Consider the following 27,294-nt stretch of genomic DNA (forward strand, 5'->3'; position numbering starts at 1 on the left):
TCCCTGTCTCCTGTGAATAAACCATTCATACCTCCATTTCTTTCCCTTTGGTACGTGGGCAGAAGAGGGTCATTGGTACCAGCAGGCATGTTGGTTTTTTTAATTTACTGAGATCAGCGTCTTTAATGTAATGATTATTCATGTAGTCCTTATTGATGGTACTTGCCAGTACGTCCACTTCACAGTATCAAGTATTTGGCAATATTTATAGAAAAAGTTTGTTCATGCATTTAATGCAAAAACAATGAATTGGATGCTTCCCCCAAATGTTCGTTGGCATGCCATTTGATCACCCGCTTTATGCAATTCCATAAATCATGACATCAGGCAAGCTTATGCATTATTTCGCTTTGAAACAAGTGTCTGACCAACTGAAAAAAAAAAGAGAAAGTTCATTTAGGAAATGTGTTCATGCAGTCATTACAAACTGGCTTACTTGCATATATATTTGTCAGTTGTGTACCACACTGTCATTTGCGAGTTTTAAATCTGTGACGCGAACGCTATAACGATGCTAATCGGCAAAAAATGATGTTCTTCACACGCGTGAGACCACTGTTTCCATTGTCCAACCCGGGAAGAGGTGTTGTCGTAGCATTCGCGTCGCATAAGCTTGCTATTGTCTGTTGTGATGACATCACAGTGAGGGGGTTATGATACTGGGCTTCTCATCCCACCAGCCATTCATCTTACAACCATCACGTCGTGACACTTTTCATTTAATAATGATAGTCATGAAAACTTACATCATCGGTCACATGCCGGTAACCTATAGCATGTGACTGAAACAAGCTCTGCCCTTCTTCTATGAAAGCTGAGGCTCATCTGATATGCAAAAGTGCAACAATGTCAGTGTTCTGATGAGTTCTGATGAAATCTGAGCCAAAAAACTCAAGAGATATGCAGGCAAGGCTCACGGAGAATGATACACCAGTGCAAGAAAGCCCCTAGAACCTGGACTCAAGTTAATCTGTCCGATGCCTGTTAATCATCGGATACTCAACAGACTGTCATAGGACATTGACTGGACACGCCTGATAGCTGCACAATGTAAATCTGACACACATCGTACTGACATGACACTTTTCGGACTGACTCAACATTTATCCAACACTGACTCGACTTGCGACCGGAAATGGTGTCTAATGGCGAACTAAGCTCAGAGTTTAAGTTCCTTCATCAAACGATCTTGCCTCACTGGATCATGCTCGACATGTTTGTCACTGATGTGACAGTCGACCGACACAAATCAGATTCATTGGATTGTGATCCGATACACTTCAGTGGGTGACATGAAGAAAAGTGATTTGCTTTTGATGAGAGACCAGTTTGAGCCAAAAGCTTAGTGAAAGGGGGTATTGCCTTTACACAGAGGTCATTTCTTGCTTCTAACAAGCTTTCCTCAGACTTGCCTGACACTGTAACAACTAGCTCATGCAGCTTGTAAGGCATGAAAAAGTATGAAAATACTTGTATTGAGGAACATTTGAATAGGCATAGCGATGTAGTACCCTTATCTGGAACTTTTTAACCCACGGAGATATTTTATGATGTTTTTTTTTTTCTTTCACTTTAGTGGGAACAGCTCCTCTGTGAATGTCACCATTGCCAAATCAATCAAAGTCTTGAAAGATTTCTTGGAAAGGATTAATCTCAGAAAAGGAAAGTGAGCAAAGATTTCTATGAAAGATATGAGAATATGGTGCTTGGGTGATGGTAACATTATGAACTCATGTCATTCAATTTGCATAGGTATGTATGAATCTGATAGATGGTACAGTATTTTGATAAATTAACAATTTCTGTGCCAAAATTTCCTTTTTTAGTAGGGATGTAAGAATACTGTTTTGTTTGTCTGACTTTATCTATCAAAGTCACCTCAAAAGGTTACCTTGAAGAAACTGGACAGTGAAAGCTGTAATAATTTTGTAGCATTCCATGGGTCAAAGGTCAGAAGAAAAGCAGATAGACGTCAATGGTATACACACAGATCCTCACCCTTATCACACCTGTTTTGTGCACCCACAGTCGCCACAATTGCCTCTTTTGTCTCTATCAAGTGGCCAAATTGAACACTTGCCAAGAATCATTTGCATCTTAAAGGACAAGTTCACCTTCATAGACATGTGGGTTGAGTGAATGCAGCAATATTAGTAGAACACATCAGTGAGAGTTTGAGGAAAATCGGACAATCCATTCAAAAGTTATGAATTTTTGAAGTTTCTGCTCAGTCATAGCTGGATGAGAAGACTACTATAGCTTGTGATGTCATATGAGTACAACTTTATAAAGAAAGTATAAAGAAAATTCAAGATATACTTTCCTCACATAATAAAAGAGCACTCGACTTCTCTCTTTCAGAAGTCAGGGGGAATAATATTACCCCTAACATAAGTCAGTAACAAGTCGAGGAAATGTGCACTTTATTCAAAAAGTCAAGTTTTGTGAAATTCTCTTTTTATTTTCCTTATATCGTTGTACGCATGTGACATCATACACTGTAGTAGTCTTCTCCCCCAGCAGTGATTGCACTGATATTTTAAAAATTCATAACTTTTGAACGGATTGTCGGATTTTCCCCAAACTTTCACTGATGTGTTCTACTAACATTGTTGCCTTCACTCAATCCACGTGTATATGAAGGTGAACTTGTCCTTTAAATGTGTCTTGGTGGAGCTCGGCACAGATCAGCTTTATCCGGCTGATATTGCACATTTAGAAAATATACAATGTATATTATGATATGGTACGCTTTGGGAGCATTTGAGCGCTCCGCTGGCGCAGCTTTGGTACAGTACAGTATGCTTTAGGGCGGCGCTCAAATGCACCCATTCTTTCTGTCACTCATTCTATCTTCCTCATTTCCTGCAGTCTTTCAGTCTCTTTCATTCTCTTTAGAATGGCTGCATTCACACAGGAATTATCGGTTTTTGCATCACAGTTTGCATGGCAATGCACAAATCAATTCTATTTGCCACCGTACACAGATGTTATGCAGGACAAATTATAGCGAGAGGTTTTTGTTTTAAAGTCAACAGTGTTAACCCAGGCATCTGAGTGTGTGGACCTACTGCGATGAGTTGCACTATGGGATTTTGAGAAATTGTTGAAATCTCCACGTGCTGTTCAGACAACCCCGTGGGACAAATCATCATGAGATTCTTACAAAGAAAATTCAAGCGCGACTAATTTTTTACATCAGAATGCAGATTGTGACAGTTGATATTTTTGTGTGCCCACACAAACCAATCAACGGTTTTACCATCACATTACATCAGTTTTTAAAAACTAAATTTTAGTGTGAATGTGGCTTCTCTCACATCCTACCTTCCTTATCTCCATCCATGAGTCATTCCATCTTTTTCATTTTCTATATATTTCTCTCATCATTTCTCTCATCCTGCCATTCTTTCTCTTTCAATCTGTCTATCCTTCATCTTAGTGTTCTATCATTCTTCCTGTATCGACGCATCTCTTATCTTCTTCTTTTTTTCATTCATTCTAACTCCATAGAAATTGGGCTTGCAATCTTTTAATCTCTCCCCCCTTTATGTTTTCCCCTTCTCCCTCTCCTTCTCCCCTCTCCCCCCCCCCCCTCCCCTTTTCCCCCTCTCCCCCATCCCTCATCCCCTCTTCCCCTTTCTATGGAGAACTTCAGGACCCCGACTAACGATGCTTTGCTGCAATATCTTTTCACACACCAAAGAGCAAACTGCACGAGAGGCGATAAATGTCAAGTTGAAATGCTAAGATAAAGTTTTTATTGCAAAGCTGCTTTCACTGAAATGGAAATATTGGCCCGAGGGGATGCCATTTTTTTTTCAGTTTCTTCTATCTTTATTCTTTCTCAGCGTCTTTTTTTTTTCCATCTCTCTCTTTTCTATTTTTTTCTCCCATTGGTTGCTAAGAATAAACTGCCCTACTTCCTTACAATTTGACTCTTGGGTTTAATAAAACAAACATCTTGGGACCAAGCAATAAATGCGCCCAACTGCCTAGGCAGGAACGGAAATGAGAAATAGATAGATTACGGAGAAAAGTTTGGACAAGAATAAAAGAGTAACAAAACAAACATACAGGATGGAAGGGAAATTGAAAACAAGACACAATGTGAAAAGCAAAAACAAAGCCACTTGTCACCCATGCTCAGGGACACATAAAGTCTTTATTGTGTGTGTGTGTGTGTGTGTTTGCTTTTGTTCATTTGTTGTTTATATCTCTACCTTGATACTTCTGAGATGTGGAGATTTGACAAGTGATAAATAGGCTAAACACATGAAAGGGTCAAAAACTACCCCGAGCTATACCAACTGATGTTTTTGTGTGCTGTTTCAATTGTATCTCATTCATCTGTATGACATGCTTCCCTTTTTTTTTTTAACTCCCTCTCTCCCTTTCTCTCTTTTTATATTTTCTTTGAATATCATTTTCCATATGTGACGTCGTGAGCTGTTCGCTAGAGTGCGAGTTAGAAATATATCATTTTTCCTACTCTTTTTTTAACCCGTTGAGGTTGAGCTGATACTGCCATATAACATGTATTTCCCATAGACACCTGCCTGAGTATATACTTAGGTCTAGACTTCAACAGGTTAATCAGTCCTTTCTTTTCTCCTGCAATTTATGCAATTCTGCCTGAAATATGAGAGATTATATCCGCCAGGGGCCAATTTTAAAGGATATCTACCAGTTATCTTCTTTTTCTACCTCTCCTCCTCTCTCTTTCTTTCCATCTTTTCCTTTCCTTTTCTCTCCCTTCACCCACACTCATGAATTTATTTGGGAGCTATGATAAGCATGTCTATTTCTGTCTCAAGAAAAATGGGAGAGGGAAAGAATAGAAGACAGATTGGTATTAAAAGGGTTTTTTTTTTTCCTCCCTTGCCATCCTTCAGGGGAAAAAAAAACAACAACAAAAAACAGAGAATGAAAGAGGCTGTGACCTGGCGAGCAGTGAACCTTTCATTTTCTATCTCACTTACATCTGTGAATAGAGAAAGAAGTTGAAATGAAGGGAATTAACCCGTTCCATACAGGAACCTGATGGCCTGTGTATTCGGTCTATAGGGATTTCAGAATTCAGAATGGAACGGGTTAAAGCATATGTGTGGTGCTAAAAAGATTCATCTTGGAGGTTTTACCAGTTATTAAAGAGTGTTCCTAATCATCATGCCTCCCATCCCCCTGATACAACATGGGCTTGTATCACGGGTGGTTCTGATTTTTGTAACCCACAGTGTCAAACGAGTATTATTGCATATGGGAGCTTGGTGCATTCTGTATCAAGGTCTGTGGTTGTGTGAAAATGTTTGGGGGATTGGTTAATATCATAACAAAGTGTATTGGGTGTTAATGCCCTTTGCAGTTTTACCGGCCATATGTTTTGATGAGTGTATGGTTTGCTCTGCATTAAGTGCATAGAGCAAGAAGGTATCAAGTGCAGAAATTGTGTAGAGTGTTCAATAGCGTCTTTGTGTTTCAAACAAGACATTGTGTTAATCATGAATACTACTTTCCACTTATCTTCATAGGAATAAAATCCAGGTTAATCTAACATTAGAAGAAGAGTGTAAAAAGATGTAAGTAAATTGCAAAGGAAAACAAATGTTTGAATAAGCAAATATCAATGGTAAAAGAGTCAGCAGAGAAAAAAAATGAAAAAATGGCTTTTGGATTGGTGTGAGAAAGGGAGAAAGAAAATAAAGGGACAGAGAGAAAAAAAAAGAGGTTGCAGAACTCTGCTGAATTAGAGTGATGGGACAGAGAGAGAGAAAGAGAGAGAACGAGAGAGCTTGGGTATAAATGACTCCGGGGAAGAAAGAGATTTGTCAGAAATGACAGCTGACAATGGTGTAATTGATTGTGTTACGACAAGGCTTGTATGATATCTGGGTTATGTTTGTGAAGGTTTTGTGTCGCGTCTTCAATAGGTCCACTTCATCTTCCTCAATGCCATCCCCTGCACTCCTTCCTCTACCCCTGCAGCTCCCCCCCCCCCCTCCATCTACCCCTGCAGCCCCCCCCCCCTCCATCTACCCCTGCAGCCCCCCCCCTCCATCTACCCCTGCAGCCCCCCCCCCCTCCTCCATCTACTCCTGCAGCCCCCCTCCCTCTCATCGCTGTGTGTATTTGCACTCTCCGCACATTCATCATTCACATTATTTTAGGGGGGTAAAGAATCTTTAACAGGCAGATGATGACTCCGCTGTACTCAAATGTATTGTGTCACAGACAGACAGACAGACAGACAGACAGATGTGATAGGACACACGTAGGACACACGCACACGCATACACACAACACACACATGTTTAGACTTGTGACTTACTGAGTGGCGATAAAGAGAGAGAGAGAAAGAGGGTGAGATGCGTGATAGATTCTGTGGATATTGTAACAAATCAGTGATCTAGTTTACACAGTGATCAAAGAGTCTATTCTATATCTTTTCTCTGCCTGTGAAGTGCGCGAAAAGTTCACTCAGAGTTTAACCTGCCTGGAACCAAAAAAAAAGAAAAGAAAAAAAAAACACACACACACACACAAACAAAACAGTTGAAGAGGACAGTGTTATCTGAGACCGATTTCTGACAGTCCGTGTAGAATGTAAGGCTGTTTTATATATGATGGCACATTCTGTTTTTCTGTCAGCCTGACTACACGTAATCCATTTGTAGGTCATCTATGAACCCTCCTCCCCCCCCCCCCCCTTCTTCTCTTTGTACTGCACGAGCACTAATACACTGTTACACAAAAAAAGCATACAAACAATCATAGATTTCATAAGCTTTGTTCTTTGATGTTGATGGCGACATGTCCTTCACAGTGATAGTTAACTTGTTTTTGTTTTCTCTTTCTCTTCCTCATCTACCTCCATCTCTCTATCAATCTCCCTCCTTATCTTTCTGCTCTCTTTCTTTCCTTCTATCATTGCCTTTCAACTAATCTATCATTTTTATTCTCTATATCTCTTTCCCTTCTGTAACAACCTTTCTATATTTCTGCCTATTGTATCTATCTGCTCACTTATCTGTCCTTCTTTTTCTATTTTCTTTTTTATGCACCTATTCCTATTGCTATCTTCTCTCTGATCTTTTTCTTCCCACTAATGTCCATCTCTGCAGCAAAAGCGCAAGTTGCGTGTCTTCATCTCCAACACCTACTACCCCGGGAAGCCGGATGCGGATGAGGAAGACGCCTGCGTCCCATCCTGGGAGCTCCGGGTGGAGGGCCGTCTGCTGGAGGATGTAAGACTTGAACTGAGACTAACTCAGGCCATTCATTTTTATAGTAATGAGCTAAGAGGCAAAATTATAGATATTATGAGATTAAGGGGAGATCACCCTTATCATAAAGGGAAAGAAAATTCTCCCTCTCTCTCTCTTCAGGTAGATGAATAGATAGATAGATAGATACATGGATAGATAAACAGATAGATGGATAGATAGGCAGATAGACAGAAAGAGAAAGACAGATAGATAGACAGACAGATCTATAAATAGATTGATAGGCAGACAGACAGTAAAATATAGGTAGATAGATAGATAGATAGATAGACAGACAGACAGACAGACAGATAAATGGATATATATGTGGATAGATAGATAGATGGATAGATAGATACAGGTAGATAGACATATGGATGACCAGACACACAGACAAAACGAAAGAGAGAGAAGTGGATAGATAGATGTAGATATGTATGGATTCAATGATTGCAGAAAGAGAAGCAAAACATTTGGTGAATACGTGAGAGAAATCAAGCAAATTGTTCTAAAGTTGTGAATTATCAAAGCTGTGGTTGATTCCACGTTTTGCCCTCTGGGATGGGAGGGTGGAAGGGTAGGGGGCAAATACCTATAATTAGGAGGTTGTTGCCCAAGAGGCCTGTAGCAAACTAACAACCTCAAGACTTTTGAAATAGTTTGCCTCAGTTGGAGTGCCATGATGGCAGAGTGTGCTGCTCGTGTGAGCGCGATTGAGGCCCATGGGTCTTTCGTTCTTTGTGTAGTTGATAACATAAATTGCTGAAGAGGTAAGAGAGGGAAACCACATCAAAGTTTTATAACTTTTGATAGAATTATCCAATATCCAATATCCCTCATACTTTCAGCGACTATTTCACAAATCTTAATATGCTGAGCCCACATATTGGGCAGATGAAATATTCCCTTTAAATATTTTAACGAGTGAAAGTATAGCTACATGTTGACAGTTGTAGAGGCCACCTTGTTTTCAAACTCTGTTACATTGTCAAAACATTTTGTCTGCAGATGCCTTGTGTTGTCAGGGCCTCAGTTGTCAAGAGACTTTTGATCCACGGAGCGGTACAAACAATCGAAATGCTGAGATGATGTGACATGCTTTGCCTCTTGTAACTTGCTTTATGACAGATGTGCAGTGTTGTGAATACATGTCATGTCTACAGTTTGGAAAAAAACTACACAGACAGTTTGTTTGTGCGTGATATATTGTTTTATGATATTAATGATAGTGAAAACAACAACAAAAGGAATAAAGAAGAAAACAAAACTGAAAATCATAATAGCATGGTTTTATTCACGCATAGTAGACTCTTGAATATCTAATGATAGTGATAACAACAACTAATGGAGAAAAAGAAGAAAACAAAGATGAAAATCAAAATAGCATGGTTTTTATTCACTCATAGCAGACTCTTGGGTATAAGCACCATTTTCCTGTGAGGGTGCTGCCATCACTATTATGCAGTTTATTCTTTAAAATGGTATTTAGATGAGCAAATATATGAATATATATAGCAACAAACATATTGTTTATTGTCTTCATAGCCCAGCGCACCCAAGTACGACACCCGCCAGAAGCGGAAGTTCTCCTCCTTCTTCAAGAGCCTCGTCATCGAGCTCGACAAGGACCTCTACGGACCGGACAACCACCTCGTGGAAGTAAGTGGATGCCCAGTTGCCGTGGCAACCGTGCAGCAATTCGTGTAGTGATATTTTGCCTCTGGCCAAAGTTAGCTCTCTGAATTAGCTCTCTGAATTTCCGTTTGCAAGGAAAGGTTTCAGCTGACACCATCGAATGTTGATGTTCCCAGCTACCCGAGAACATTTTCTGTATTTTGAGAACAATCTCCTGTCAGGACTTTTTGTCCCTCTGTACGATAAGAAACCAAATATGAAATCATATTTATCTAATGTCTGAAAACAAGGTATAGATTTCATACTGTTCATAAGTTTTCATACTGTTCATACGTGGGAGGAAGTATGCATTTGCTTTGAACATTCATAAAACATATATAGCTCTTTCCAGTGAAAGAAAACCCAGATAATGAAACAAACACTTTAACTAGCAACGATTTTGCAATAAATGTTGCCTATTTTAAGTAGCACCGCAATAACAGCAACATTGCTGTGCCCGTTGGTATGAAATACACCTGCTTTTGGTGTATAAGACATTTTCATACATGATTTGATTGTCTGACTAATAAATCCTAAAATTTCACCTCATTTAATGGCACCTCAAAGATGAGAAGAGTTACCTCTCAGAGTGAAAGATTTTTTGAGTCAAGGCAAAAAAAGAAAAGAAAAAAAAAGAGAAGTGTATAAAGATGATAATTGGGCATACACTCTTGTTGATGATAGTCGAAAAGCCATCAGGGAATTCAATATAGCTGCATTTTTTTTTTTTTTTTGCACAAAAAGCCTCAATATTTTCTTCTTTATTTTTTGTTATGTTTTTATTTTCCTGCATGAAGACCCGGCAATGACATTTCCAGAGCGGCTTAGATAGTTTTGCTTTTTTTTCTAGGAGATATCTATATGAGATGTGAACATACAGCTGATGGTTGCACATCCAGCCTTGTTTGAATTAAGAGACAAAGCCACGTCATTTTGGACTTAAATGTTGTATGCGTTAGTCGTATACGAGACAACTGGTAGATGAACATGGTAAGTGACTTGATAGCGGAAAATTTGAAACATTCTTCCACTCTTTGTATGTTACCCCATGGGGGAACATTTTTGTTTTTAAAAAAAGCAAAAAAAGCAAAAAAAAAACCCCAAAAAACACAGAAAAGAAAAGGCCAGTAATTCTATATGATAGAATGAGATTTTCTTCCATTTAAGCTCAAATGATAGAATAAAAAGATAGATACATTGTGAAAGGGAAATGAAACCCACATGTCGATTGAGTGAATTGTGCAACATAAGTAGAAGGCATCAGTGAAAGTTTGAGGTAAATCGAATAATCTGTTCAAAAGTTGTGAATTTTTAAAGTTTGGATGCAGCTATTGCTGGATGAGAGGACTACTTCAGTTTGTGATGTCGCATATGAGGAATGATGTAAAGAAAATATGAATAAGATTCAACATATTTTCATTTTCCTAGCATGATGAAAGAGAACTTGACAACTCCCGCTTTGAAGCAAACTGCGAACTTCTATTATTACACTCATGATATTAGGAAACACCCTCTAGTCCGTTTTTGGAGCCGTGCATTCATATGAGTTTTCATTTTGCATCTTTGTTAGTATATGACCTATCAAATCTCAAATTCTGCACGCAAGATTGCAGGTTCGATTACCTGTCTTTGATAAGAATCTCAAAAATCACTTGGCCATTCGCCTCGAATCACAGATATGTAATGGATAGCATCACCTGAATCGAATTTTGGGCTCAAAACATTTATTTACGGATATATCGGCTCACCTAATTTGTCAACATTGACAAATTTCCATGTCTAGCTTCTTTGCAAAGTCTCTTGCAACATGTATTCAGTGAAGAGCTCAATGTTTTGGATGTTTGCAATTTTTTTTTCTCTCTCTCTTGTGCCTTCCCCAAAAGATTCTGTGAGGGACTACATGTAGTTTGGTTCACACTACTGTTTACGCCGAATATGTCACGAGGTTTTTATTTTTGCGAATTTCGCAAGTCAGCTGCTATTTGCGAAATTAAAGACACGCGAAAATATTGACTCTGATCCCGATATGAATGTGGCGTACATGTATGCGTATACATTTCTCCTTTCAGTACAGGACTCCATGATCACGAATTTAACCACCCGCGAAATCGTTGGGAAGTCTTGATTCGCGAAAATTTAGACTCACTAAATATCTGGCGAATACAGTATATTCCTTATCCTAAAGATTGTCTCAAAGTTTTAAACTTTGATGATAAGCGTGTAGTTTAGCCTGGTGTAGATGTGTACATTTCCTCTGGTTCTGTGGTTTTATCGAGTGGGACACTCTCTTGATAGTTTAATCTTAAAGGATTACATTATGTAGGTGTCCCATGGATACTCGTCATAATTTAAGGGGGAAACTCTTATCATTGATGATTAGCTAGCATCAATGATTGGCCTCCATGTGAACGTAACTAACGTTTGGAAGCTTGTGAAGTAAGACTCATTTGCAGAGGTGTCACCTTGCCCAGGGTTACTTGAATTCCTGGAACTTGATCAAACACGTCCCATGATGATTGGTCGCTTGTGGTCTAGCTGGCAGCCAAATTAGACCACCCCCCTCCCTTGCTGACGCTAGGAACTCGGATGGCTGAGATCACATTACATGCTTGCAACATGACAGACATACATTTGTAAAGTAATTTACAGTGGCTGAAACTGCCTTGGCAACAACCCTAGCAACAGCCCTAGCAGCAGCCCTAGCAATGACCAATCAGCTTTCAGAATATTGTAGTAGGTGCCAAGGATATCAAGTACTATCATACAGTATTAAGTCTTTCTGGGGCAAACTCCTTAATGCTAGGATTACCCCTACTCCTACCCCCATCTACCCCCCCCCCCCCTTTCCCTGCCAAAGAAGTATTGTCTGTAGGATGACAAGGCAAAACTTCCTGCATTGTCATTGAAATGAATGCATGTAACACATTTGATAGAGTGAAGGTTAAGGTGCAGACGTTGCAGTAGCACCAAAGTGTGGGATGCTGTAAAACGAGTAATGTTTCGCGAATTTCGCAAGAGCCAAGATTTGCAAAATGAAAATGTATGTGAAAGTTCTTGTCTACACTATATGCATTGAATGTTAGAGGCAACTTGTGAAAATGTCATGCTGCAAAAAAGGCTGTCAGCTCCAATTCGTGAAAATTTCATGCCGCGAAAATATCGCATTTTATAGTAGCTCAATTCAGACTCAGCTGTATTTCCACCAAGCCATGATCATGTCGGTTATAGCTCTATAAACAATAACAGATTGAATAAACAAGAATGTGTTGTTTTGAGAAAAACAAAAACAAAAACAAAATATAGCTGTTATCAAGCTCAGTGCTGGTGTCTCTGGGAAGGTGTTAGCATTTTAAGCCACACAGTAGGTGTTATCACAGGAGAAGTTAACTCTTTTCATATCCAGTGTAGAAAGCAATGAGCAAAAGAGCATTTTGTGAGTGTCTGCGTATGGGGAATCTGTGGACATTTGTATGCACTCTCCAAAATGTTATCTCCAAATCCTCAACATGTAGGAAAATGGTAAATGCCAGTTTAGCAAAATGTTGTGGCACTTTTGGATTGTTTAAATACATTCATGAATTTTAGATTTTCTACCATACTCTTGTGAGGATGCAGTTCCCTATGATGATGCAGTTGCCGTGGTGACCTGTGCAGCTAAAATGCCGGGACCAGCTACTTCTCCTCTCCTTTATCTACACCAGATAACCCCTTCATGTGCCCAGGCACTACGGTTAAACTGCCAAGCTTTTTCATCAGCATCCAAAAGTCCATCAAAATTACCATTGACCCAAAATTAACTTTAAAATCACTGATCAATTCAGTGCTTATTTACATCAATGGAGGGCAGTTTGATAATCAGGCGCAATAACTTCGACCCAGTCGTAAAGTTAGCAAGCCCACTCAGGTGTAGCAATGTGCCTATTAAAAGTCCAATAGGATGGTCATGGTGACACAATGGGGATTAGGGGGATTAGGTAATCTCTGTTCACTGATTCATTTTAGTTTCTAGGCATCTGTGCCAATAAACAAAGAGTAAGGATTAAAAGAAAAAAAAAAGTTTTGGCTTGACTTGTTGCTTCCTCAGGGTAACTGTTGAGACTCACATTCTACATTCTTTCTCCACCATAAATGATGTCTCTGCATTCGGGTCTTGCATTGTGCTCTTTCGCCCAGGTCCAACATGATTGGAACCGAAGGGTGAGATTGGGGGGTAGATGCCCCCATCTGCAGTTATTCAAAACATGTGCTTCTCCATCCAATCTCTCCACCTCATTCCTGTCGATTTTTCTCCCAGCTGTTTTGATGCGCTCTGCTGGGTCCTTTCTTTCTTTTTTTCATCTTCCTCCCAGGCCAGGCCTTCCACTGTGATGCAATTTTCTGAGATGCTATCCTGGGAGCGGGAGTGAATTTTTTGTACTTTTGGCCACTTGCGCAAAATGAGAGCTGAAGGGTTCTATCATTAGCTGTCCTGCCACACGGCATTTTTCCGATATTGTGGGAATACATTTGCCTGGAAGGAGGCTGGTGCCGTGATGAAGTTTGACAGCTGGTTTGCGTGTGCGCACAAGGTTCGGCACAGTGCACTTTCGGCCCTACTTTATTTTGTCATGTTCGGCCCCGCAAAATATTGTGGTATCCCCCCCTCTCACCGAGAACTGTGACGACTTTTGACGAATGTTGACTAATGGCATGTTCTCAGAATCCCAACAAGAAACAAAAGCGACAGCTTCAGACGTGTTTACATTCCCCTGTCGATGGAGCTGTGAAGCGGGGAGAAGGAATGAGAGTTTGAGTGAAATCACAAAGGGAGAAAGGATTGGGAGGTACATGGACGAGATATCATGTTGTAATTTTTGTGGGACCGCTTTGTGCTGTGCACAGTTTCCCCATCGATTTGGAATTCTATGACATATAGTTATTGATTTGGAGTGGCTTGATAATGTTTTTCTGATGACTGAAGTCGAGGCTATCATTAGCATCTTCCTCTACTTCCCCCTCTCAAAAAATAGATAATAAAATTGTGAGTATTTCAAATTATTTCTTATTATTTTACCAGGTACCTTTCTGGCAACATGACACTATTTCGCATAACTTTGAAATCCTCTACCCCAGTACTCAAGTTCTATAGTCTGAGATGTGTGCGATGGCACACTATACCACTTCTACATAAAATGGGAATAACCTGGACAGAATATGTTGCTCAAGTGTTCATGAAATTGCATACACATTCATTCATGTAGGGCCGGAAAAACATAGGATTTTGTTTTTCTCATGATATCAAGTCTCAGGTTGGAAGGAAAGAACAGAATACTGTCTTGCCTGACACAGAATCATGTCTTGGTTTAAACTGACTTTAAATACCAAAATGAATGTAGAATGGTGGTTGTGACACTTTATTCAATATCATGACCACGAAGGAACAGCAATACGAGGAGCAGTTTGGGGTTATATTTTTCACGGCATGCTCTACTGGTAGAAGGTTTCCAGAAAGCAACTGAAAAGATTAAAAAGGAGTATGAGCTTGGCCCCATTTTATAAAAGATGTAGGAGCAACTCTTGCTGGAATGGCAACTTCCCATAGCAACAGCCAATCAGGAAGTTGGATGCTTGTTATTACCATGACAATTGCCATTCCAGCAAGAGTTGCTATCTATTTCTCTCTGCCTTACCATGGACGTCACTGTCAGTTGGGGATTGCTGATGCAGGAAGCCCCCTCTAACATTTTAATGAAATGGGGCTCTGGTGTTCTCATACGATACCAGTCTTTGCCGTTGCTATGACATTTTGTGCATGCAGTATCTCAACTAGATACCGATGCATTCCATGATGTCAATTGTAAGCCTTAAAAGAATCACCCATGGATGTATAGGAGAATTCGCAGCAATTCTGAGACCATCGCTTTCTTCACAACAATTCTAGGACCGTCATCCTCTTACAACGGCAAAGAATACGAAAGATGGACTAGAGAGTGAGGGAGAGAGAGAAAGAGGGAATGGGGAGGGGTAAGGGGATGAAAAAGAAAGAGGAAAAAAAACCCACGAAAACTGGGATGAGACAAAACTGCTATGATGCACAACAATGCTGCCGAGTGATGCCAAGTTTGGCGGAGAGGGGCGCGCCGCTGCACCCCCAAAGTCCTGCCATCAGCCGTCACGGGGCGGGATCCAAGATGACAGGTCACTTGTGGCAAAGCATGCCAGGAACATGCAACAAACGGATAAATTAATATTTCCTCCAGGAGACTCAACCGGTAAGTGGGCTAAACACCCTTGTCACTGGCGACCCTCGTTTGCCTAAATAGTCGCAGCGCCCCCGTTTTGAAAGGAAGAAAAAAAAAATCAGGACAGAGCAGAAGCAAAAAGAAAGAAGAAAATAGGGAATATGAGAAAGGAGTCAAGGATGGCTATGAAAGAATTTGTGCAAAAAAAAAAAAAACCAACAATATCACAAATTTATCATACATTCTTTTGTAAGAAATGATCAGATAGAAAGGGTAGGTACGTGTATATGTACACCAAGAGTGTAAAACATGATGCCTTTTACTTGAGATCCAAAATGAAAATCTTGAAATAAAAACTATTGAGATGTTTAGTTGGAACAACATTCTGATCCAAGGAATGCCCACTGAATTTAAAGGTAAAATGTATTTTCCATATGACTGCAAAAACTATAAATTTTTGCTCTAAAATGGACACATATGAATAGATAATGTGTGGAATATCACTGGGATAATATCATTTCAGCTGGGTGATGACAAAAAAGTAAATATTATCCAAAAAGATAATGTTTTATAATCAATTATTAAGAATTGACGAATCAGGCCAAAGCAGTATATATTGATCTTTCGTGTGAGAGTGAATCGCCTGCAGCTTCTTGGGAAATACAATTGCTAGGGCACAATCAATCATCAGTAACATTCTACCTACCCACTACTAAAAGGGAGGGCTCTTCTGGAATAAAAGTTCGTTACTCCGATCTAAATTGTTTTACACTTCTGATCTCAAAATGCTCCAAAACAACTCATTATCCTGGCAGATTGCATCAGCCAGACAAATTTCTTGGCAGACCTTTTCAATATATTGCAAGCAAATTCCAAATGCTGGAAGATGAATTTGGAGCCCTTCTGAGCACTGTGCTTACCTTTTAACCCTTTGAGGATGAGTCCCGAGTATACTCGGGCAGGTGTCTATGGGAAATGTGTGTTGTACATAGTAAAATCAGCCTGTCATCAACGGGTTAAGAAGTCAGCTTTTCTTTTTTTAAGGAAAGATTGTCTTCTAATTCTTTCTTGACCTTCTTTGACCTTCTCGATCTTTGTCTGCATATTGTGGTTCATTTTGTTGGGAACTCTCTTCTAACATACCCACCTCCCATCTTGTTTTCTTATTTCTTTCTTATCACTCTCTCTTCACTTTCACAAGGGGAGTCGATGTCATTCATTCCTTCATTCATGTGTGAATTGTATGTTCTACTTTTGGCTAATGTGCAATTACGGGAATTTAGGTTAATTTCCTCCGTGTCAAGTAGAATCTATCTCGTCTTCTTGTTTTCTTTTTTTTTCACTTTTGCTTCATTTTGTCTTTGTGTGTGTGTGTGTGTGTGTGTGTGTGTGTGTGTGTGTGTGTGTGTGTGTGTGAGTTTTGAATCCACAGACCACCTTGGAAAAATGCAGACGTCAAAACAGGTGAAGGAAAAGCACTTAAATTTGTGTGTGAGCGGAGAAAGAGAGAGAGAAAGAGAGTAAGAATATTTAAATGAAACATACCTGGCAACGAGTGAGATAATGCCACACTGTTGCCAATCACCCACGCTGCAAAGTGCGCAAAGTTTCTCCAACTTGGTGATGACGAGCTCTTTATCTGGTGACATGCGAAGATTTCATTTTCTCAGAATGAGCAGGGTGGGCCCACCCAGTCGCCACCCTTTAGTCGATCATGACAACACGGAGGTGCCACGGGACTAGAAGAAATATAGGACATCTGTAAATGGGTGACCTAGTTTAATTTTGTTGGTGTTGTTTTGTTGTGTTTGTTGAAAAACTTTTTTACCTACTTTAGAGCCTCAATCTTGCAACAGACACCTCCATACTTTAGGTGCTGCTTTCATTCTCTCTAGCTCGGAGTTCACTTGGATACGGGTGATTACATGATGCAGTGAAACCCCGTTAAGAAGAGTTTGGATAAAACAAGACCCTGTTTGATATACTAGTAACAAGGTGATTTTGTAGGTCCTACCTCTGTATATTTCTTTGTTTTTCTACCCTGGTATAATGAGAAACCTAAAATAACAAGATAATTGTCATGGTTTTTTAGGTCGTTAACGAGGTTCTCGCGTTTATACATGTGTATATATCTTGCCCGAAATGGATATTAGGGCAAGTGCCTGACACTTTCATTCATTTTACTTGCCCAACAGTTAGGGGTAGTTGCCCAAGGGCAGGTGGGCAAGTTAATATGTAGCATCCTGCAAATGGTGGACTATTTTGAATTCTTCATGATCTGATGCAAATCAGGACTTTCCTACAATTTTTGTGAGTGGTCATATTGGCAGTCGTGGGGGCAGTAATGAACGGAGAAATGAGCGTGTTCATGTCACATTCATGTTTGGATAAAATTGATATTTTTGTGTATTGTTCAATTCGCAAAGAGCCAGCGACTTCCGAAATTGGAAAAATGAAAACCCTGTAGAATATATGGCTTATACAGTAACGGTCTCTGCAATGATTTCAAAATCATATTTGACATACTTTTTCTGTGCATTTTTGGTGTTGAAATTTTCATTTTCATTTATTCTTGTGCCTTGGGAATAGTACAGCAAATGTTGATTATGGGCAGAAACTAAAATGAATTAAATCAACATCTATACTGCATATTTTGGGATTGGAGCATATAGATATACATATGGAATTCAACTGGATGTAGAAAATGGTTGGATGAAAACTACTGGGCCCTACACTATCCCTGACTTTGATTTTCACATAAGAGCACTTTTCCATTCAGAGTCTGGATTGAATGTTATACCGTATGTCAAAAGAAAAAAAATTACAACGGGAGTTCTGCAATGATATCTTTTAAAATATTGCATCAATCTAAATACAAAGTCAGGGTATGAAACTATAACTCATTGCCCACATCTTACAGAAAGCCCAATTCAATTTGCTTCAGTGGTCAAAGAGAAATGAGGAATTTTGTAGAGGATGTCAGGAATCTCTTCCCTCCAAGTTTTGTCTATTGTATTCACACACAAGAGCATCGAAGTGTTAAACTTGGAAGAATCAGACTCATGACATTCTTTACAACAATCCACATTTCTCTGTGACCGCTTAACCAAATCGAATGGGGTTTTTTGCAAAATAGAGCTAAAATGTTATATTTTGAGACCTTGAAGTAGCATTTAGACAGTTTAATCATATTGGGTTAATCATATTGGGTGTTATCAATGCGAAATCTGATTGTAATTTTTTTTGGGGACATACTGTACAGTCAAAATGAAAGTTGAGCCATGATGTAAAAGTTTTCCTCAAAATACAAACATTTTGTATTTTGTTTTTTTGTTTTTTGCCAATAAGTCATTTCTGCCTGTCACCTTGATTTCTGTAGCATACTGGTTGTGTTATCTCGGGAGCTTTCAAAAAAAAAAAATCCTATACGTATAATGTATTTCCTTTAATATTTCAATCATTTCTGTTCATTGGAAACAGTTGTCAAACATGGCAATTCTGATGGACATTTTGTGACGAAGTTGACTGGAATATGAGTGAGCATCCATTCTGTATCATCTTAGGAAAGTTTTATAAGGGGTTACTACAGCTGCTGTATTTGTAGTAGATCCCTTGTCTCTGTATGTCATCGTATGTTTTCTGTGGTTGGAATTCTACACCGAAAGAAATATGATTTGTCTACTAGATTCCCAGAATATTCACTGTTTAATCTCTATCCTGTTGTACCCTTTTAGATAGAAATAATGTCATTTTGTGGTCATGAATTCCAAACTGAATAACTCCATTAATAGTGTGATGTGAGGGATAGAAATGAATTGGAAAGTAGTTCTTACACGCACAGAGGGTTAAAGGTCGATCCTTTTTCGTTGGTCAGAATGAATGACCGTTAATGTGTTCAACAAAATGTGAATTACAGGGCCCTGTATGTGGTGATTGCGTGAGAAGGGAAGGCATCCAAGTAAACAGTGTGCAGCAGTTGTTTCTGTAGTAGTCACTTTTACGCAAACGGGATGGGGGGGGGGGGGGGGGATGGACAGAGAGATCCAGTTTAATGTGTCACACAACGTTGAGCTTTATCATAATAGGTTAATCCCAGAGTGTGCTGTTATAGCTAATCCTGGATCAAGTCATATGAGTGCGACAATTATTATTCATACTTCTGTTGTTGTTTCTTTTTAATTTTATTTTCTTTTTTTATTTTGCGTATGTGTGTGTTATTGCCAAAACTGTTTCATCGCATGGTGTCACCACTTGACAACGCATGGGCTATTTTGCCTTGGCCTGAATATTCTAAACAAGCAACAGAAACACAGCATGTGGGTATTGATGGGGGTTGCTTGGCTCCACGACAATGTTTTCTTTGGCTCGTGCCCAACTGATAATTTATAGACACTTGCTTCTCTGCCCGTGCTGTGAAAATCAGGGTTCCTACACCGCCGTCACAGTAATCGTTGACGAACGAGACACGCGGGCAGAGTCTAAATTCACACCTCTCCGTCGCGGGGCGAAGTGGGTAGCCCACGCGCCACAAGGCGGTTACGCCTCCCGGTATCCGATGCACGCACGGCCACTCACTCTGCCCACTGTCTGCTGGGGACGGGTCGCACGCGGCCAGCCGCCCTGTCTGGCGGAAGCGGGCAAAAGGGACGCTTCTTGGATGTGTCGCGGGCGATATCCGCTGACCAACCTCACTGACACTAATTGCAGCAACTACAGACGTAGGAGAAGTGAAAGAGGGAAGAGAAAGAGTTTGCAGAAAGACAGCAGTGAATAATTGACAACAATTCCAGGAATATTGCCTGTTTGTTGTTTGTGTCCTGAATTATTGTTTTCTGGCAACGGCTGGGGGTGGCAGATTTTTGAGAAAAACTTAAACAGTTACAAGTGGACTCGAGGAAGTAACACTGAGTTTTTAATTTGTTTTAACGTCGAGAAGATTGAGGAGTCTGTCTCCTCAACAAAGCTCTGTTTAGGATTGTCGCTTTCAATAAACCGAGCAGTTCTACGATTGAATACGCTGGCGGTGTAATAGGGATAACGATCCCCATCAGCCATATCGCTTGATTTTTCTTCGTTCCTTTTCATCACAAAGTGTTATGTTTGCCTCGCAATTTCTTCCTCCTCATTTGAAGCCTGGCTAGACGACCAAAATCAAGGGTTCTTGTTATAAACTCTCTCTTAGTCTGGTTCTTTCCTCTGGAACTCATTGCCTGTGAAACTGAGAATGGAGACCTCATTCCCTCTTTTCAAAAAAGGTCTCAAAACCTTTTTTGCTCTAGTAACTTTTTATGCTTTTTTTCCCCCCAATTGTGGCTTTTTGCTAATGAAGCAATGTCAAGGTCTCACTGCTCTGTGCCAGAAGTGCCATTGAGTGACAGACATGGTGCATTAGAAGACTCCATCATTATCATTATTACAATCTTACACATAAGATTCCTGCCGTATTCCTTGTCTCAGTGCGCTAACTTGTGATGACTCGGTCTCTTACATGACTTGATTTGTTTTTTTTTTCATCCAATCTCCATGTCTCATGAATGCTTAGTCGATTCTGAAGTGCAAATTACTAGTCTTTTTAATTTAGTCTCATTTCAGACTATCTTGAACCACCATTAATAATAAAGTGTGGGTCTAAGAAGTCGTCAGACTGCTATTTCTAAGTTTGCGCAGCTCAAACCAGTTGTCCCCGTCCTTCGGATGTGAAATTTGTGCGGAAGTTCGACATTGTAGCCCAGTTTCCATCCCCGGACAGTACTTTGTCTGGTGGTAGTCATCCTCTCAGCCATATTGTCTCGACCCATTTTGCTCAGTATTTGGGAGCAAATATTAGTGATCTGCAACCAGATTTTTTGACAAATTGCAAACAATTCAAGCATCGTTATCTCTACCCTTTGCCCCTCCCCTCCCCTCCCTCCCCCCCCCCCCCAACCGCCCATCTTTGTGATATTCAAGTGGAAAGATGAATGTAGAGAATTTGATGTAAAGAAGAGAAAGAGAAGAGACAGGTGGGGACACACTGAGACGGGCAGGCTTGACATAACAAGCAAACATTTGACAAAGAGTTGTTATTCTTGTACGCATTGTCGACCGTGTTGACTTGCGTCATGGAATGATTGACAGACAGTTAAAATGCGACGTACGTGATGAAGAAGAAGGCGTCACTCACCGGGGAAGAAAGAAATAATAAAGCCGATCAAACAAACAAAAGGCCAAGTACACAGCCACATTAAAATGCAAAGATTCCAGATAATTTGATTACCGGTTTTCCTCCTTTCATGGCGACCTTGAAAGTTGTGAGAGTATATTTTCGGGGGTTGGGGAGCGTGGTATGAGTGATGTAATGTTTTGTTGGGATAGTCAAGGATGATATAGTACTGATTTTGATTTGTCATTCCATTCCACAGAAGGGGCCACCAGAAAAAAAAAAGAAGAAAACATTTGTGTCAGTCTTGAACTGACGTAGATCCTATTTTGGTGCCATGATAGAAAGACAAATCTGCGCAACTGCATGGCATTACGATGGCCAAAACTTGTGATATTTTGTACTTTGAGATATTTTTTTTATCACTTTAGTCCAAAATGGATAGCTTGCACAATTAACTATTTGCCAGTGAGTGTTGGCCAGTAGCTTTACCATCTGAGCTTGATTTGTCTCAAATGTGAAACACTTATTGTTTTGTTTTGGTTTTCTAGTTGTATTTCTCCTATAGCCACATACCCACCTAAGTCCTTCAAAAGATGAAATTCAGATTTAACCTAACACTGTTGTGTTTTATTTGAATGCGTAGAGTGATTACCAGGCGGTGGTAAATGGGTCCAAATTGCCAGATTTTTATTTTTATTTTTAGAGCAATATCACTGTGCAGTGTTGTAATATGTTTACCACATAGCAATCATTTGGAGCCATTTTTGTTTCTGAGTTGTTGTTGTTTTTCAATGTAGTTTTTTTTCTTTCTTTTTAGCCACGACCTACTCCTTGATGCCATAACATATAACAGTCATTTCCTTGGATATGGTTTCATTCGTCCAGCTTTTTTCATCTTGTTCGAAACGAGAAAGAGAGAAGAAAAAGAATTCAAAATCACCACTGTATTTGGAACTCCCAGAATGCTTTGCAAGTGAGTAATATGACAGCACATCCCAGAGGGCAGTGTTTTACAAATCCAGCCCCCCCCCCTTCCCTGCCCTATATTTCTTTCTGTGTAGCAGGCAGTTTCATTCATCAGAACCATTTGAGCCACATCACGTCCATTCATTGAGCCTGGATCGGAAACAGAGAAGGCAGGACAGGAAATAACAGTGACAGTAAAAAGGGAGGAAAAAAAGAAGAAAAGAGAGAGCAAATTGTTTTGAACAGAATTAAATCGGTTTCCATGCCAGGTCTAGGGATCACAATATTTGGCAAAGGTGTTTTGTCGTGTCTTATTCTTTTATCCCATTACATTGCACAGGTGGGACTGTTGAGGTACTCCAAATACCTATGCTTTGTGTAAACATTTAATGAAAGGGGGGGGGGGGGGGGGAGTGGCTGTTGATACTCCACCCCGAACTGTCGTCATTGGCTGACATTACCAGTTTTCTCCATGAGAGGGCAGTAGAACATAGCTGTCGAGACAAACCTGTTCCTGTACCACTGGCGTAATTGCAATTTGCTTTGCCATGGCAACGCCAAGTGCCATGGTGATCTTGGCTCCCCTTTTTTCTTTTTTCTTTTTACAGGAAATCCACTTCGCCACAATTGTCTTGATGAGTAGATTCATTTCACTGTGTATGTGTTGTACATTAAAGGACAAGTTCACCTTCATAAACATAAGGATTGAGAGAATGTAGCAATTTTAGTGGAACACATCACTGAAAGTTTGAGGAAAATCAGACAATCCGTTCCAAAGTTATGAATTTCTGAAGTATTTGTGCAGTAACCGCTGGATGAGAAGACTACTGCAGTGTATAAATAACTTAGATGTCACATGCGTACAACAATATAAGGAAAATATAAAGAGAATTTCACAAAATTCCATCTTTTGAAAAAAGTACACATTCCCTTGACTCGTTACCAACATTATGTTACGGGTAATATTATTCCCCCTGCCTTTAGAAAGAGGCAAGTCAAGTGCTCTTTTATTATGCGAAAAAAAGTGAAAATATGTTGAATTTTCTTTACATTTTCTTTATACTGTTGTACGCATATGACTCACAAGCTGTAGTAGTCTCCTCATCCAGCGGTTCCAACATAAAAGTTTTAAAGATTCATAACTTTTGCATCGATTGTCCAATTTTCCTCAAACTTTCACTGATGTGTTCTACTAATATTGCTGCATTCTCTCAATCCTTATGTTTATGAAGGTGAACTTGTCCTTTAAGGGAGGAAAACATACTGTGTCTAGGACTGTCTCCATGTATAAATGTGTGTCTTCTCTTCTTGTATGAGTGTGTGTTTAGTTTACATTCATTTGGCTAGAATTCACAAAGGTGGTTTGGATTTAGTCCATGGATTATGCAGATATTAATTGGGTAAATGTGCATAACATAATGATGTTTGCCGACATGCGCATGTGAAAGGTTTTCTCAATTTGCACTTGTTTTAGTCCGTGGACTAAATTTAAACTGTGGATTTGATGTTAGCTGCTTTTGTGAATTTGGACCATTCGTGTCTCTCTGTATTACTAGTATATCTTCTTTCTCCTGTCTTATGTAATGCTTCTTAAGTAGTTTAAGGTGACTTTCCCCCAGATTTTGAAGTGTATGCTCTTTTTAGTGTTTGATGCCCTCTATGGATGTATAATGTCAGACATCTCATGATATTCCTTGAACAAGTCCATCTCATCATTTGTCTGTCTCATCTCATCATATGTCTGTCTGTCCATCTGTTGGTCTGTCTGTTTCTTCCACACCCCATCGGCTCAGTTTGTTAGTTAGTCCTTGGTTAGTTCTCATTCTCAAATCCTAACACGTGAAAGCACGTCATCGTGTAAATTGTAAAAGCTTCTACCGTCCTAGCTTTGGTATCCTTTGCTGCATTTTCTGTGCCAGCCAAGGTATAGAGAGAGCGAATCTAGGAATTCTTGAAGGATCATCCAAGAAGACATTGACCGAAATATATCCCACAGGGAGGGTTTTAATGAATTCAGTTTTATTTTTAGGAGATGCCCGGCACAACCGCATCTTACTCCAGTAGTGGATATTGACCCTTGATCCCACTTCTGCGGCATTTCTCGTCACCGCAGCCGAAATTTGGGACACATTTGCAATGAATGTTAGAGAATATTCATGAGGACCGTGCGGTTTTACTAAGTCCCGAGGAGTCTCGAATTTGTCCCTCAGTCAGCAACCATAACTTGAAGTGATGATTTTGTTCTTTGAATTCCAGACTCGTTCCACGAAAGAATTTTGTGAGAAAAGTTATTTGGCTGAGAGCGACATGGAGAGAAAAGCATCAAGATGGGAATCTTGCGATAAACAAGCATTGATTTTTTGCAAGTTTTTTGACTATCCTACATGGGGAATATTTGAATAAAAAGGGCCTCACACACAGATTTTGTCACCATAAATGACCAGAAAAAAAAATGCCTATTTGTGTAATTGCCAAAACCGAGATATGTGGTACAGATGTGCTACAAAAGCTGCCTTAATAGGTATGACCTGATAAGAAGCATTCTGTGTACATTTTGTAAGCGTTTGCTTGTGCAAGTAATTTTACTGTACATGAGGAATGCAAATATACATTCAGGATGAAAAACATGTCTGTGTATTTGCACATTCCAACAAAAAAAAATAGAAAAGAAAAAAAAATGATTATGGCTATTGAAGATCCTAGTAAACAATTTTCCGAAGCAATTTTGCATACTTTAAATACCCTGCTTGACAGATGTCAATCAAATGCCCAGCAACCAGTCGGCCCAAGCATCAAGTATTTCATACCAGTTGGGGGGGGGGGGGGGGATGATGTATGAAATAGCGAACATTGTGAGGATGATGTGTAGAATAGAAAACATTGTGCACAAGAACTAACATGAGAGGTATTGAGACACAGAGACTTAAGGGATACTAGCACTTTGAATACATTTAAATCAAGTTAACCCACCGTCCACCAGCGATACTGCTCAACAGTGCAGCAGAAGCACTTTGGCATACCGTAAGGTTTGTACAGCAGAAGGTATAAGGAAAAAAATGAAAAAAAAAAAAAGGAAGGGAGTGAAGCAGATTAGAGTTTGAGAACCACATTGTTTTCTGGTTTGTTTGAGGAGTTTTTGTGTCTTTCTGTGTATTCTGCGCATCGTGACAAATGAAGGGAATCTAGATGTGATTTCGACGTTGACTTTTCGTGAAGACATACTTCGCTGGTCGTTGTGACAGACAAGAGGTAGAGAGGGGCAAGGCCCACAATTTGGAACTGTCAATATTTGGCGGCCGTAAATATGCACACATCAACATGTTCCGCTCACTTTTTTTTCCCCATCTTAATTTCTGTCCTTTATTCTTGCAGTGAATGGCAGTGTGGCGCTTTTTGACACGATGACTGGATACTATGCTCTAATCACATGATCCTTTGTATTTTGTCTCCGGTCGTTTCCGAATTCAGCATTCCCCAGGTTCAATGGAAGACTCTTTAAATAGCGTACTATCAAAATATGTTGATTGTTTGACACTCGCCATGGCAACATGTGACCCTGTAGTCAGCTGGGAAGAAGAAGGCCATTAATGTCTGTTGCCGTAGCGACCTTCTTGTTCTGAAACTAATGGCTACACACGCACGCCTCTTCCAATATGGAAAGTATTGATACTGTAAAACGAGAAATGTTCGCGTGCATTTTAATTTCGCGAATTTCGCGAGCGTGAAGATTCGCGAAATTAAAATGCATGCGAAAGTTCTTTTGTACACTATATGCACTGAATGCCAGTGGCAGTTAGCGAAAATTTCATGCCGCAAAAAAAGGCCGTCGGCTCCAATTCGCGAAAAATTCATGCCGCGAATATATCATGTTTTACAGTAAATGATCAAGGAATACAAAAAATGAAGGATACTGTATTGAATAGACAGTACTTTCTGTAATGTCTCTCTGTGATGATCAGAGACTGCAAGGACACTGTGGCCCAAATTCACAAAAGTATTTTTAATGAAATTCAGTTTTGATAAAGTCATTGGACCAAGCAAGCGACATCGCACATGTGTGTGTTAGCTTACGTTCATTGCTGGAGTACGCAATGTGTGACATTATGACATTGAACTGTGCATGATCTATGGTCTAGAGTTACTCTGCCTTTGTGAATTCCAGCCTTTGATTCTTGAAGAGGATAAAGGCTTATTTTTGGGGGTCTTAACCCAGTTATCTGTTAGCATATATTTTTTTCTTTTTAGCCGGTTAATACAAGTGAACATATCTTCATCTTTTAGTGAACGATTCAAAATTATTTTTTTCTGAAAGATTCTTCAGGAAAATATAGTAGAAGTATTCGCTTTGATCTTAAAGGACAGGTTCACCTTCATAAACATAAAGATTGAGAGAATGCAACAATATTAGTAGAACACATCAGTGAAAGTTTGAGGAAAATTGGACAATCGATGCAAAAGTTATGAATTTTTAAAATTTTTGTGTTGGAACCGCTGGATGAGGAGACTACTACAGCTTGTGAGTCATATGCGTACAACAGTATAAAGAAAATGTAAAGAAAATTCAACTTATTTTCACTTTTTTCGCATAATAAAAGAGCACTTGACTTGCCTCTTTCTAAAGGCAGGGGGAATAATATTACCCATAACATTTGTCGGTAACAAGTCGGGGGAATGTGTACTTTTTACAAAAGATGAAATTTTGTGAAATTCTCTTTATATTTTCCTTATATTGTTGTACGCATGTGACATCTAAGTTATTCACACACTGCAGTAGTCTTCTCATCCAGCGGTTATTGCACAAAAACTTCAAAAATTCATAACTTTTGAACGGATTGTCTGATTTTCCTCAAACTTTCAATGATGTGTTCTACTAATATTGCTACATTCTCTCAATCCTTATGTTTATGAAGGTGAACTTGTCCTTTAAATTGAAAGGTAGCTATATAAAGTTATCAAAATCAGCCATTGCTTTATAGGTTATTGTTAGCTAGTATTTTATCGTATCACAGCTGGAGAAACTCAAAACCAT

The 27,294-nt window shown here is 39.6% G+C and overlaps 1 protein-coding gene across 1 annotated transcript in view; it reads left to right on the top strand.

The window, feature by feature from the left end:
- Positions 1 to 27,294, top strand: part of LOC139731213 (SWI/SNF-related matrix-associated actin-dependent regulator of chromatin subfamily D member 1-like) — a 167,645-nt gene that overhangs the window by 66,017 nt on the left and 74,334 nt on the right. Inside the window, exons 3-4 of the mRNA XM_071642096.1 lie at positions 7,122 to 7,244; positions 8,808 to 8,921. Of these exons, the coding sequence (XP_071498197.1) occupies positions 7,122 to 7,244; positions 8,808 to 8,921 (237 nt within the window). The remainder of the gene's footprint in view (positions 1 to 7,121; positions 7,245 to 8,807; positions 8,922 to 27,294) is intronic.

Source organism: Diadema antillarum, unplaced genomic scaffold, assembly GCF_040938485.1.
Source record: "Diadema antillarum isolate AM-2024a unplaced genomic scaffold, OU_Dant_1.0 seq00000367_RagTag, whole genome shotgun sequence".
In the NCBI taxonomy this organism is placed as follows: Eukaryota; Metazoa; Echinodermata; class Echinoidea; order Diadematoida; family Diadematidae; genus Diadema; species Diadema antillarum.